Source organism: Papio anubis, chromosome 6 (genome assembly GCF_008728515.1).
Source record: "Papio anubis isolate 15944 chromosome 6, Panubis1.0, whole genome shotgun sequence".
NCBI classification, from domain to species: Eukaryota; Metazoa; Chordata; class Mammalia; order Primates; family Cercopithecidae; genus Papio; species Papio anubis.
This window is the reverse complement of record NC_044981.1, coordinates 164,896,099-164,909,525: the sequence shown is the minus strand read 5'-3', so window position 1 is coordinate 164,909,525 and position 13,427 is coordinate 164,896,099. Positions and strand designations below refer to the sequence as shown.

Sequence of the window (13,427 nt, the reverse complement as noted above, 5' to 3'; positions counted from 1 at the left end):
GTTTGCTCATGATCATACTTTTTCTTTGTTTTGTCCACATGAGTTTGATTATAATTTCTTAAACTCTTTTTATTCTCTCTACTAGTTGGAAAAGTATGTATTTTACTTCAGGAGTTGTTTTTACATATTTTGACACACATATTTGTCTCAAGAAAGTTTAAATTTATGACAATTTTTTTTCTTCTTTCATGCAATGCAAATACCACAGAATGCTATCAATCCATGGACACCTTGTCCAGCCTCCTATGCTATTACTCTCTGTGCTTTAGTTCCATCATGCCTCATCGCCTCCATGGACAGCATCACTCTTGGAGTGATCATTCAGTCTTCCCTGGATCAGCCCTCCATGGATGGCATAGTTATTGGAATGATCGCTTAGTCTTCCCTGGATCAGTCCTCCATGGATGGCATCTCTCTTGGAGTGATCGCTCAGTCTTCCCTGGATCAGCCCTCCATGGATGGCATCGCTGTTGAAGTGATCGCTCAGTCTTCCCTGGATCAGCTCTCCATGGATGACATTGCCCTTGGAGTGGTTGCTCAGTCTTCCCTAGAATCAGCTCTTTAATCGGCTTTTGCTAATTTACTAGATGATCAAAAACAAGGATACAGGAAGTGAAAATTAGATTAAGATGAACAAGCATGTTATAACTAAAATGAAGAAGAAAATAAATAATGGGAGAAAAAGAAAAACTTAGAAGCAAATTATCCTGTCTGTCTGTCTATCTATCTATCTATCTATCTATCTATCTATCTATCTATCTATCCATCTTTCTATCTATCAGCTTTGAATAGAAAGGGGAGAACTTTAATGCTTCATTTGAGACCCTTTTGGGGGTTAACAGCACCAATCCCCTCAGTTCAAAGGTCAACATCAGGGAGTTGCTGGATTCAGAAACTCCACTGCTGAGTCGGGACAATCTGTGCTTACTGCAAACACAGAGGGGCGAAGCCAGGCATCTGCAGAGCTGCGATGGCGTCACAGTGGCCAGGGAGGAGTGACAGTTGTGCTCCCAGTCCAGCCAGCAGATAACCTCCTGTCGCTGAGGAATCATAAGCCACAGCTGTGGATGGGGTTTCTAAGTCCCTTCCTTCCAGATGAGCACTCCTCTCCCTTCCCCACCCACGTCACATCATCACCTGGCTCTGTTTGTGCTGAGAAGTCTCTCAGGGCCAAGCATGTGGTAAGGCCAGAGGATTTGGACATTCATCCGTGCTCGAGGTCATCAGGTCTCAGGCTATGGGCACAGGGCGATCCTCTCCCCTCAGCTGCTGAAATACAGCCAGAGGTAAAGCAGGCATGAGTTTCCGCCTTCAAGAATGAATGTCCCTGGGCAGAAGTGGGCAGTCAAGGGAGAAAGGCCAGGGAGAGGAGGGGGCCACCAGGTCCCAGGAGGGACTGACCTGCTCAGAACAGAGGTTGTCAGTGTGGGGCTGTGTCCTGGCCATTCTCAGGGCCTCCCACATTTCCTCCCACCCTCCACACCACCAGTGAACACCTCTAATGGCCCCAGGCTGTGCAAACAGCCAAGACGTCAGAGTCCCCTCGGTGCAAAGTGGGGGACAGGCAGGTCCACATGGGGGCAGGGAGACCACGGCCGCCTCCATGTAGACGCTCTGCCCATTCCATGGGTCATCTCCTAAGTGCCACGTGGGGAGACCAGGTCCTGCCATGAGGGAAGCAGAGGCATGTGTCCCCTGGGATGGCCGCCATGTGGTCAAATGTGAGTCTGCCGGGGCTGCGAGGACCGAGTCCACAGACAGGGCCTTAACACTGTTGCTGGCTGAGCACCCAATATCCAAATGCTGGCAGCACTGGCTGCTCCTGGGGCCTTTCTCTGTGGCTTGTGGTTGCTCATATATTCCCTTGCTCTGTCAGCGGAGAGGGCCTAGAACCATCGCCCTGGTCAAAGCAAGCACAGCCAACATCCACACCTTGGTCCCTAAACCACTCTCCTGCAAAGGGAAGAATGGTTGGTTCCAGGAGAGAGGCAGGAAGACACAAGATGGACCTGAAACGTTTCACCTCCCTCCCTCCTCAACATCCAATAAGGACCGTGGGCGTGGCTGCACAACAAGGAAATAAGTGTACTTAATGCCACTGAGTGGTGCACTTAAAAAGTCCCAAAACGAGATTGCAGTGAGTCGAGATTGCACCACTGCACTCCAGCCTGGGCAATAAAGCGAGACTCAGTCTAAAAAAAAAAGAAGAAAAAGAGCCAAACTGCCAGTCTAGTTAAGTAGATTGCATTAGCATTCTCCAGAGAAATAGACAGCAGGATATGAGTGTGTGAGTGTGTGAGCCTGTGTGGTGGGGGAGGGGATGTGCAGAGAGAGAGCTGGTAAGGAATCAGTTCACATGGCTGTGGAGGCTGGCAGGTCCATATTCTTATTTATGTACTTACTTATTTTGAGACAGAGTGTAACTGCTGGAGTGCAGTGGCTTGATCTCAGCTCACTGCAACCTCAACCTCCCGAGTTCAGGTGATTTTTGTGCCTCAGCCTCCCAAGTAGCTGTGATACAGGCATGCGCCACCACACCTGGCTAATTTTTGTATTCATATTTTTAGTAGAGATGGAGTTTCACTATGTTGGCCAGGCTGGTCTTGAACTCCTGGCCTCAAGTGATCTGCCTGCCTCAGCCCCCCAAAGTGTTGGGACTACAGATGTGAGCCACTGCGCCTGGCAGTATTCTCCTGGGTGGATTGGGAGGCGGGAGGCCCAGGGCAGCATTGATGTGTCTCATATTAAAAGGGCATCTGGAGGCAGAATGCCTCATTCCTCTTTCCTTACTCAGGGGACCGCAGTCTTTTTTTTAAGGCCATCAACTGATTGGATGAGGCCCACCTACATTACAAGGAAATCTGCTTTTCCGAGTCCACAGACCTACATGTTAATCTCATCTAACTATACTTTCCCAGAAACATTTTGAATAACATTTGACCAAATATCTAGGCACTATGGCCTAGCTAATTGGTTACATAAAATTAACCATCACATATGTTTTACCACAATAAAAAAAAATCAAACATATTTCCCTGATATTTTTGAATGATAGTCATCCTAATAAAACTTCTAGTCTGCTCAAGGCGGGAAAACTAAACCAGCTATACAGAGATAAACAGCTGGTACGGACTAATTCATACTAAGATGTAAATGACTTTCTGTTCCAGTTCCAGTGATTTGTCTCCCTGACACCCCCAGGGTGGCCGCCTAACTTAGTTTTGCACATTTGGGCCTTACTCTTCCATCTCTGAATTTTCTCAGAAGCCTCTTTACTCCCCAAATAAAATTATCCTAGGAAAATTTTAGCATAAAATATACTGGGGCTGGGAAGTTGATCCAGCACTCCCCAGGATCCCCAGGAACGCCTTGGGGCCAGCCACTTGATCCACTGCATGGAAGGGTGAGCGCGGCCACCTTGTCCCTGAGCAGAGGTGCGGCCTCCTCTCACCCTCATAGACATGTACTGGTAATTCCCAGGCAGTGGGTCGGCTAGCCACCCCACAGATGGGGAAGGGCTGTCCTCCCTCTCTTTGGAGGGTATTTATCCCTGGGCGGGAGAGCTTGTCTGTGATGAAAGGGTTATCCTAGCTGCTGGACACAGAAACTCCATATCTCGGGGGATTCCAGGAGCTTCCCACACGCCGCATGTCGGGGTGGCCTATGAATATTCAGTACCTCACAAAATTCCCAACATTGAAACGCACACCTTCAAAACACATGACCTTTCAGGGACCATGTCACTGCTTACCGTAAATATGCGTAGAGTAGCAGAAAGAAGATGATTTGATTAAAACTTCAGAATAACTTAAATACCCCACTGCTGATAACAGAGACAGAAGACTAGAGAGCTGATCACGGCTAGTCCTTCAAATGTCACAAACAAGCTTTGTTACTTAGAGAGCTTTCACCAGCCTCTTCTCCAGGCTAGTTCAAATATGTGCAAAATGGCACTGAGGCTCTGACTTGTGTGTCAGTGCAAGGGGGGCTTAGAAACCTTCTGCTGAAGAAGTCGACGATGCTGCAGGGCACAGGCAGTTTACAAAAGACTTTAGCAAATTTCATTTGATCCAGAAGGGGTGGGAGTCATCATCCCCTCCCCACACATGCCTCTTTGTTTGCTTTTGTTTTTGTTTTAACAGATGAGGGAATTAGGGCTTAGAAGGATGACTTATTTTTCTGGGATTGCGTAGGAACCAGTGTCAGCAGAGCCCCACCTCCCGGCCTCTCGTCCCGGCCACCTCCAAGCTCCTGGAACTCAAAGACTCCTGACAACAAACTTCCCAGCCCATTTATGTTCTGCCCAACGTGCTCCGTCTGGAAAGGGTCTACGTGCAATCTGAGACCTCTTTGCTATTTTCCTTTATTTGATTCCATGCAACACAGACGTTGAGTGCCGGCTGTGGGTGGCCCGGGCATGGTGATAATTTATGCAATCACGTTAAGGAGGACGGATTGCCTCCTGCGGTTCCAGCTCTTGGCTTTAGGAGGTGCTCAGGAGATTCGTGGAAACTCATTCAGGAAGGTCATGGTCCCGCATGTGCGTGGCCAGTGTGGGCGCCGTGGTGGTGGAGAAACGTGCATGAATGCTGCAGGCAGGTGGTTCTGGAAGCTGACTCAGTGGTCATCCCTCTAATGACCTGTCCTGAAGGAGAGGCAGTGTCCCCGCTCCCTGAGAGAAGAGGTTTGCGGAACTGAGTAACAGAGTTACACCCACAATCCTAAGAGCCCTTATCTGCCCAGGTTTTCCTGCTCTGTCTAATTGGCTTGGTCAGTCACCACGGGAGGGAGCTGGGCCCCAGGGGCCCATGCTTGGCCTTCCCTCCTACTTGGATCCCAGTTCCCTGACGGCAGGTTCAGAATACCTGCGGCTGAGAGACAGGGCAGCTGTGCTCAGACTGCGTTTGTGAGGGGTGTGGCCCGAGGTCTTAGGCTGGGGCTGATCCTGAGGCCCACCCCTCCTGCCTCCACCCAGGAGTAAGGGGGGCGGGGACCAGACCCATGTGAGCTGGGATTTCTCCACACCTGCAGGGTCTCACCTGGGGCTTGGCCCAAACCCAGAAGGTGCCATTCCGCTGTGCCCAAGAATGGGACTGACCTGCCGCTTCAGACGCAGGCTCTGCATGGCCAAAGGCCAGGGGCACAGCTTAAGATGGTCGTGAGGTGACAGAAATCCCGGGCCTTCCCGCTTCCTGGAGAAGTCCTGCAGGGTCAGACAATACCTCCTTGGGTTCCCCTGGGTTCCTGTATTTGCTTCTCCCCACTCAGAGAGCTGTTTTCTCAAAGACCTTGTCTCTTCATTCAGCCAATTCCAGAACGGGGTCACAGGTCGCCCATGTGACAGTCAGGAAGCTGTGAGCGCCCCAGTATTTTTCTCTCCTCCTCTGCATCCTGCCGGTACCTGCGCAGATGAAGCACCGAAGCATGCATGCAGCTCACCTTCCTCCCCACCTCCCCCGCTGCCAGCCCCCCACCACATCTCACAGGCCCTGCCTCTCTGCCGCTGGGCAAGACAGGATGGGGAGCTGGCACAGCGCACGCACAAGCTCCCACTGCCTGCACCCCAGGGGACGTGTTAATCCCTCTCGACACCTTCCTTCTACTTAACAACTTGTAAACTGCTTACATTTGGGCATGTTTCACTTTTCTTTCCCTCCGCTCATCCTTTGCCACAACAGGAAGAAATGGCTCCCATAGGCCTCCCTTGGTGCTGTGTTCCTGCAAAGGAGAGCTCAGTCTTCTGCGGGCAGGCAGCACTTTCCCGCCTGAAAACCATGCTGCCTTAAAACAGGCTTCCTGAAAAGATGGTGTAGAGATCCTGATATTTCCAGCAAGAAGGAAAATGTCACCTGGAGAGGTTTCACTGTAGGGAATTAGGATCACAAGACTAAGGACTTGGCTGCTGACTCAGAGTCACGCCAAGACCCTAGACCCCCAGGACCACAGCCTTACACTGCTGTCTCCACTGCGCTGTCTGGCAGGGTGGCAAGGACAGAGGCGTCCCTAAGGCAGGCCATGCTCACATCCCCCCGTCCTCCGTGGGCCCCGATGCTACACTCTCCAACCCAGGGCTGTCTTTTACTCCTGCCCCCAACTCACACATCTACCCCAGAGCCTCTTCCAGGCATGAAGCCAGGGACCTGCAGCTGCTGTGCCCGGGGCATCCCCAGGGCAGGTGTGGATGCTTTGTGCAGGATTCAGAGGCCATGTCCAGCCCCACAACGGCCTTAGGATTTCCTCCAAGTAGAGTAGAAAAGGGAGGTGAGGAAGACGGCGGCCGGTGCAGGGAGCTGGTGCTTGCGCAGGTTGTTGAGATGCAGCCCCCCAGACCTTCTCTGTGCTGACTGGAAACCGCAAATGACTCAGGCACAACGGCTTAGCCATTTCTAGCAATGTCAGTGACACTATGACAGACCATGAGATGAAAAGACAGATGGCTATCCTGGTGGCTATTGACAGATGAGAACATTGCAAGTGTGGTATCTTGGTGTGGGGTGCCCCATCCTGTGTAGCTGCTGATGCCGGCTATCGCAGACACTGTCAAGCAGGAGACCACCCTGGCTGTGCACATGCTTCAAGGCATGGGTGTGGATGTGGTTTTGAGCACGGGGGACAACCGGAAGACAGCCAGAGCCATTGCCACCCAGGTTGGCATCAACAAAGTCTTTGCAGAGGTGCTGCCTTCGCACAAGGTGGCCAAGGTCCAGGAGCTCCAGAACAAAGGGAAGAAAGTCACCATGGTGGAGGATGATGGGGTCAATGACTCCCCAGCCTTGGCCCAGGCAGACATGGGCATTGCCATTGGCACCAGCACAGATGTGGCCATCGAGGCAGCCGACATCGTCCTCATCAGAAATGGCTGGCTAGACGTAGTAGCTGGCATTCATCTTTCCAAGAGGACCATCCAGAGAAGATACACAGCAGCCTGGTCTGGCACTGATTTATAAGCTGGCTGGGATACCCATCGCGACGTGGTGGCTGGCATTCACCTTTCCAAAAGAACTGTCTGGAGGATACGCATCAGCCTGGTCCTGGCGCTGATTTACAAGCTGGCTGGGATACCCATCATGGCAGGTAGTTGGTTCCTCTCCTGAAGAAGTGAGCTTTCCAGATGAGTTGAAGATACGTGCGTGCACGGCAGATGACGGCTCACTGCAGGGCAAGGCATCATCCGTGTTGAAGGAGTGCCAGTGTTTGGGAAATGGACACAGGGCAGGTACATTTGATGGAGAGGTAAGGGGATAACTGTCTACATGCCAGCGCTGTTCTAAGTGCCCTGGATCTTCTGGGAACGAGGTTAGCGTTTTTCAGTTGTACATGGGACGGTTGAGGATCATGCTAAGCAGAGGTGAGCCCTTTCGTGGAAGGAGTTAATCTAAAAACCATAATCTGTCTCATTTGGGAGGAGCTAAATAAATATCTCTTCAATGAAGTAAAGGTCAATCGGAAAATGTGTATTTTAGCTATAAAATTACCTACCAGAATTTACCATGGGGCATAATCTTAGTCAAGCACCCAAATTGATGATTTCAGACCACAGATACTGAAACACCAACGGGATAAGGTGGCAGGTATTTCAGTCAGCTACTGCTGCATAACAAATGACCCCAAAGCTTAGTGACTTAAAACCATGGTTTGTTATTCTTTCTCATTCTGTCAGCTGGGAGGTTCTTCTGCTGGCCTCATGCACAAGGCTACATTTAGCTAGGATGTCAGCTTGTGGATGGGCATAGCTGGGATGCTGGGTCACCTGAGTCTTTCTCCCTATGTGGTATTGTTTTAAAATACAGGTTTTAGAGCTGCCTCGGGATGTAAAGTGTAACGAGGTGGCCGGGGTGGGCCGCACGGGCCTGTGAGGCCTGTGGGTGCCTGCGTCCCCAGCTCCCCCCACAGCTGGCTCCTCAGTGGTCCGCTCCACTTGCCAGGTGGGGATCCGGGTTCCAGATGGAATGCTGCGCGTTCTCCACCGTTTGTTGTGGCTACGGTTACTGCAGCAACCGCCAGAGCAGCCTTGGCACTACGGAGGAGCCAGGGGCTACCCCTCAGCGGTACCTGGGACTGATCCCGGAGTGCGGAGGAACCAGGGGCTACCCCTCAGCGGTACCTGGGACTGATCCCGGAGTGCGGAGGAGCCAGGGGCTACCCCTCAGCCGTACCTGGGACTGATCCTGGAGTGTGGAGACGGAAGAACCAGGGGCTACCCCTCAGCCGTACCTGGGACTGATTCCGGAGTTGCCACGCAGGGTTGTGGCAGCACTGACTGAAGGTATGAGAACAGATTCTCATCCTTATGGTTTTCCATGGGAATTGGTGATACATGCAGCTGTTGTTGGATTTTTTGCTGTTCTCCTTTTTCTGTGGCGAACTTTTAGATCGGTTAGGAGTCGGCTTTATGTGAGAAGAGAGAAAAAACTTGCTGTGGAGCTTTCTGGACTAATTGAAGAAAAATGTAAACTACTCGAAATATTTAGCCTTGTTGAAAAAGAGTATGAAGACTATGAAGTAGAGTCATCTTTAGAGGATGCCAGCTTTGAGAAGGCGGCAGCAGAAGCACGAAGTTTGGAGGCAACCTGTGAAAAGCTGAACAGGGCAAATTCTGAGCTTGAGCATGAAATACTCTGTCTAGAAAAAGAGTTAAAAGAAGAGAAATCTAAACATTCTGAACGAGATGAATTGATGGCGGATATTTCCAAAAGCATACAGTCGCTGGAATATGAGTCAAAATCCCTCAAATCACAAGTAGCCGAAGCCAAAATGACCTTCACGACATGTCAAATGAACGAAGAACGACTGAAGATAGCAACAAAAGATGCTTTGAATGAAAATTCTCAACTTCAACAAAGCCAGAAGCAGCTTTTGCAAGAAGCTGACGTATGGAAAGAACAAGTGAGTGAACTTAATAAACAGAAAATAACATTTGAAGACTCCAAAGTACATGCAGAACAAGTTCTAAATGACAAAGCAAATCACATCAAGACTCTGACTGAACGCTTGCTAAAGATGAAAGATTGGGCTGGGAGGCTTGAAGAAGACATAACGGATGATGATAACTTAGAAGTGAACAGTGAATCGGAAGATGGTGCTCACTTAGATGATCCTTCAAAAGGAGCTTTGAAGAAGCTGATCCATGTAGAGTTAAATGCTTCTTTAAAAACCTTAGAAGGAGAAAGAAACCAAATTTATATTCAGTTATCTGAAGTTGATAAAACAAAGGAAGAGCTTACAGAGCGTATTAAACATCTTCAGACTGAACAAGCATCTTTGCAGTCAGAAAACACACATTTTGAAAGTGAGAATCAGAAGCTTCAACAGAATCTTAAAGTAATGACTGAATTATATCAAGAAAATGAAATGAGCCTCTACAGGAAATTAATAGTAGAGGAAAAAAGGCGGTTAGAGAAAGAAGAGAAACTTTCTAAAGTAGACGAAATGATCAGCCATGCCACTAAAGAGCTGGAGACCTATAGACAGCGAGCCAAAGATCTGGAAGAATTTGAGAAAACGATTCCTTTTTATCAAAGGAAGGCTATTTCCCATGAGGAAAAAGCACGTCATAATTGGTTGGCAGCTCGGGCTGCTGAAAGAAACCTCAGCAATTTAACGAAAGAAAATGCCCACAACAGACAAAAATTAGCTGAAACAGAGTATAAAATAAAGCTTCTAGAAAAGGATCCGTATGCACTTGATGTGCCAAATACGGCATTTGGCAGAGAGCGTTCCCCATATGGTCCCTCACCATTCGGTCGGCCTTCACCTGAAACGAGAGCTTTTCTCTGTCCTCCAACCCTGCTGGAGGGTCCACTCAGACTCTCACCTCTGCCTCCAAGGGAAGAAAGAAGAGGCTCAAGAGGCCCAGGGAATCCTCCGGACCATCAGATTGCCAATGAAAGAGGAGAATCAAGCTGTGAGAGGTTAACCCGTCCTCACAGGGCTCCTTCTGACACTGGGCCCCTGCCATCTCCGTGGGAACAGGACCGTAGGATGATGTTTCCTCCACCAGGACAGTCATATCCTGATTCAGCTCCTCCTCCCCAAAGGGAAGACAGATTTTATTCTAACTCTGCTAGACGCTCTGGACCAGCAGAACTCAGAAGTTTTAATACGCCTTCTTTGGATAAAATGGATGGGTCAATGCCTTCAGAAATGGAATCCAGTAGAAATGATATCAAAGATGATCCTGGGAATTTAAGTGTGCCTGATTCATCTCTGCCCACTGAAAAAGAAGCAACTGGCCCTGGCTTCATTCATCCACCTCTTGCTCCAATCAGAGGTCCGTTGTTTCCAGTGGATACAAGAGGCCCGTTCATGAGAAGAGGACCTCCTTTCCCCCCACCTCCTCCAGGAGCCAGGTTTGGAGCTCCTCGAGATTATTTTCCACCAAGGTATTTCCCAGGTCCACGACACGCTCCATTTGCAATGAGAAACGTCTATCCACCGAGGGGTTTTCCTCCTTACCTTCCCCCAAGACCTGGATTTCTCCCCCCACCCCCACATTCTGAAGGTTGAAGTGAGTTCCCTTCAGGGCTGAGTCTGCCTTCAAATGAGCCTGCTACTGAACATCCAGAACCACAGCAAGAAACCTGGCAATATTTTTGCCCTCTTCAAAAGTCATTTTGACTGATCTCATTTTCAATTTTAAGTAACGGCTGTTACTTAAGTGATTACACTTTTGCTCAAATTGAAACTTAATGGAATTATAATTCTCAGGATAGTATTTTGTAAATAAGGATGATTTACATATGAATCTTATGAATAAATTGTTTTCATTTTATTTTATTCTAAATAGTATAATTATTTTACTTTGACTAATCTACTGTTATATAAAAATAGTGGGAGTTTTATATAAGTAATCTTGCAGGTGGGGAGGCTTTACATTCTAAAGGCCTTGTCTTTTGCCAAGAACTGTATTTACTGTGACTGTAGACAAGTGTGTAAGTAACTTTATACTTAATTAAATAAATTTTAGTTGATTTAATGAATAAAAAAAAAAGAAAGAAAGAAAGAAAAGGGAGGTGAGAAGACAGAGGCCAAGCACTGTGTGGACTTAGGTGCTGGACGCATAGCGTGCTCATGCTCAGGGCTGGGGTCACTGTCTCATTCTTGTGCCCCGGGTTGAAGCACACGGCAAGGACAGACCCAGACACCAGGCATTGAGTCAGTTCATGGGAGGGGCCGACCGTTCTGAGCTCAGGCTATGCTGAAGGTCCCCAGAGTCCCGGGCCCTTCTGTTCACAGCCTCATCAGTGTGAGCTCTTGGCTTCAGTTTCCACACAAGCATAGATGCCGACAGCAGTGTTGTGTGGGATCCCGGAAAACGGGCCCAGTTTGCGGATCTGTAGGTGAAGACTCACCAAATTCTGAGTTGTTGCAGCTTAGAATATAGTGCAGACATCAGGATAATCGTTTGGATCTCTCAACAAGAAAGGGATTTTATAAGATGGCAAATACTATAAAATGTGTTAAATAGCAGAGTAAAAAGGCTGAATAGAGAATAGGAGATTGAGATTAGAGAAGAACGGGGAATAGCAGTTATAGGAGGCGCCAGACATATAAAAATGCAAGCACGTGAGAAGCCGTCATAACTTTATTCTTTTAATCACTGAGGGGAAGTGTTTTTTGTCCAATTTTCTTATCAAGTCTTCATACCACTTTTATAACCGAACAGCATTTTCTAGCGGTGGAAGGAAACAGTCCCCAAGCCAGTCCCAGGCAGTGGCGTCTTGCATGGTTAATCCTGAGTGGGGTGGCTTGGCTGGATCCCGGTTTAGGCTGATGTTCTGCATGAATCCAGATGACCTCCTGGCTCCTGGCAGTCTGGCCTGCCCGGTGTGGATTGGGGGTGTCCTTTCCTGGTCCTCAGAGGGATGTGATAATGCTGAGGTGTCTGCACGAGCGGAGGCAGAGGGCATGTGCCATAAACGGTCACTATGGTCATGAACACGATCAGGGGCTGGGGTTGCTGGCAGCATTAGTTCCATGGGTGTACTCCTTATCTGAGGTGCATCGTTTTTTTGTTAAGTTAAAATATATTGTCTTTGTATAAGTTTTCGAGGGCTGCCATTATTAAGAACCACAGCCTGAGTGACCTAAACAGCAGGAGTTTGTCGTCTCCGTGGCCTGGATGTCCGACATCTGAGATCAAGGTGCTGCAGGGCTGTGAGTTCTCTGAAGAAGCCGAGAAAGGGTGTGCTCCAGGCCTCTCTCCGTAGCCTGCAGACGGCCATCTTCCCCTCTGTGCCTGTCTGTCTCTACCTCCAGATTGCTCCTTCTTATGAGAACACCAGTCATATTGGTTTAGGGCCACCCTAATGATCAATCTCTAACACAATCACCACTGTAGCAACCCTATTTTCAAATAGAGTCACATTCCAAGATACTGGGTGTTAGGACGCCAACATATCCTTTTTGGGGGCAGACACAGTTCAACCCATAACAGGTCAAAGACTTTGAAGATGCTTGCAAATTAGGAAAAGGTACATCCAGTTCCCCATTATAATATACATTTGGGATGAGGAAGGCAGCAGGCAAGAATGGAAAATGGGTACTGGTTGGGAGGCTACTGCACCAGTCCAAGCACAAGGTGATGACAGTGTCGATGAGGGCGTTAGAGGCAGAGGTACAGCAAGTGGCCTAAGTTAGGGTATATTTTGCAGGCAGGCAGAGCCCATGAGACTCGTGATGGGGTGTGAAGCAGCAACTCAAAGAGGACTCCAAGACTTTGTCCTGCATATTTGGAAGGATAGAATTGCTGCTTCCTGAAATGGGGAAGGGGAATGGGAATGTTTAGGAGGGAGAGCAGGCGTCCATTTTCAGGCTCGTTTTGAGGGGCCAGACATGCACGTGAGGGTTCCAGGACACACGGGGACAGTAGACGCCCTTCCATCCAAGTCAGCCCCTCCTCTTCTCTACAAAGGCATATTCACAGGCAGTGGGATGGGCAAGTTGGTGGCCAGAGTGGGAGCACGGGGGAGGAAACAGCTGGCAAGGGAGATGGAGTTCATGATGGCTGTCATCCAGGAAGCCTTGGAATTGTGCCTCAAGGAATGTAAATCAAAGGCAGAGACAAACAGAGAATGAGTTGGACGGGACCAGAGGGAGAAGGAGGAGCATGAGCTGAATGGAAGGTGCTGGAGGCACCTGCCTGGGAGGCTGTGGCTCTGCGAGGAAGAAGGGCTGGCTGCATCTGCATGACTCTAGACCTCACCCTGGCTCTCCCCAGCCGTGCCCCTCGGGTGAACATGGAGCACCTTGCACCCAGCACACGCTCCTACCATCCCTGCTCAGGCTTGCTGCTCAGGTGTCTACATGCACACCACTGGCTCCATCGGGATCTGGGGTTGCCAAGCGGCTGGGTGAGCTGGTGGGTCTCCCTGGTGACGGGTTCATCTGGCACTGCTGTCTCCATCGGGATCTGGGGTTGCCGAGCG

The 13,427-nt window shown here is 49.3% G+C and overlaps 1 protein-coding gene and 1 pseudogene across 1 annotated transcript; both read left to right on the top strand.

Moving 5' to 3' along the window:
- Nucleotides 1–5,493: 5,493 nt before the first annotated feature.
- LOC110743200 lies at nucleotides 5,494–7,854 on the top strand (annotated as a pseudogene).
- Nucleotides 7,855–8,021: 167 nt separating this feature from the next.
- On the top strand, nucleotides 8,022–10,776 carry LOC101002097 (cTAGE family member 2-like). Its single transcript, XM_009206421.4, has one exon. The coding sequence runs from the start codon at nucleotides 8,269–8,271 to the stop codon at nucleotides 10,504–10,506; it is 2,238 nt and encodes a 745-aa protein (XP_009204685.3). The 5' UTR covers nucleotides 8,022–8,268; the 3' UTR covers nucleotides 10,507–10,776.
- The last annotated feature ends 2,651 nt before the right edge of the window (nucleotides 10,777–13,427 follow it).

Coding starts and splice junctions, on each gene's coding strand:
- LOC101002097 (XM_009206421.4), top strand. CDS start 8,269: ATGAGAACAGATTCTCATCCTTATGGTTTTCCATGGGAATTGGTGATA.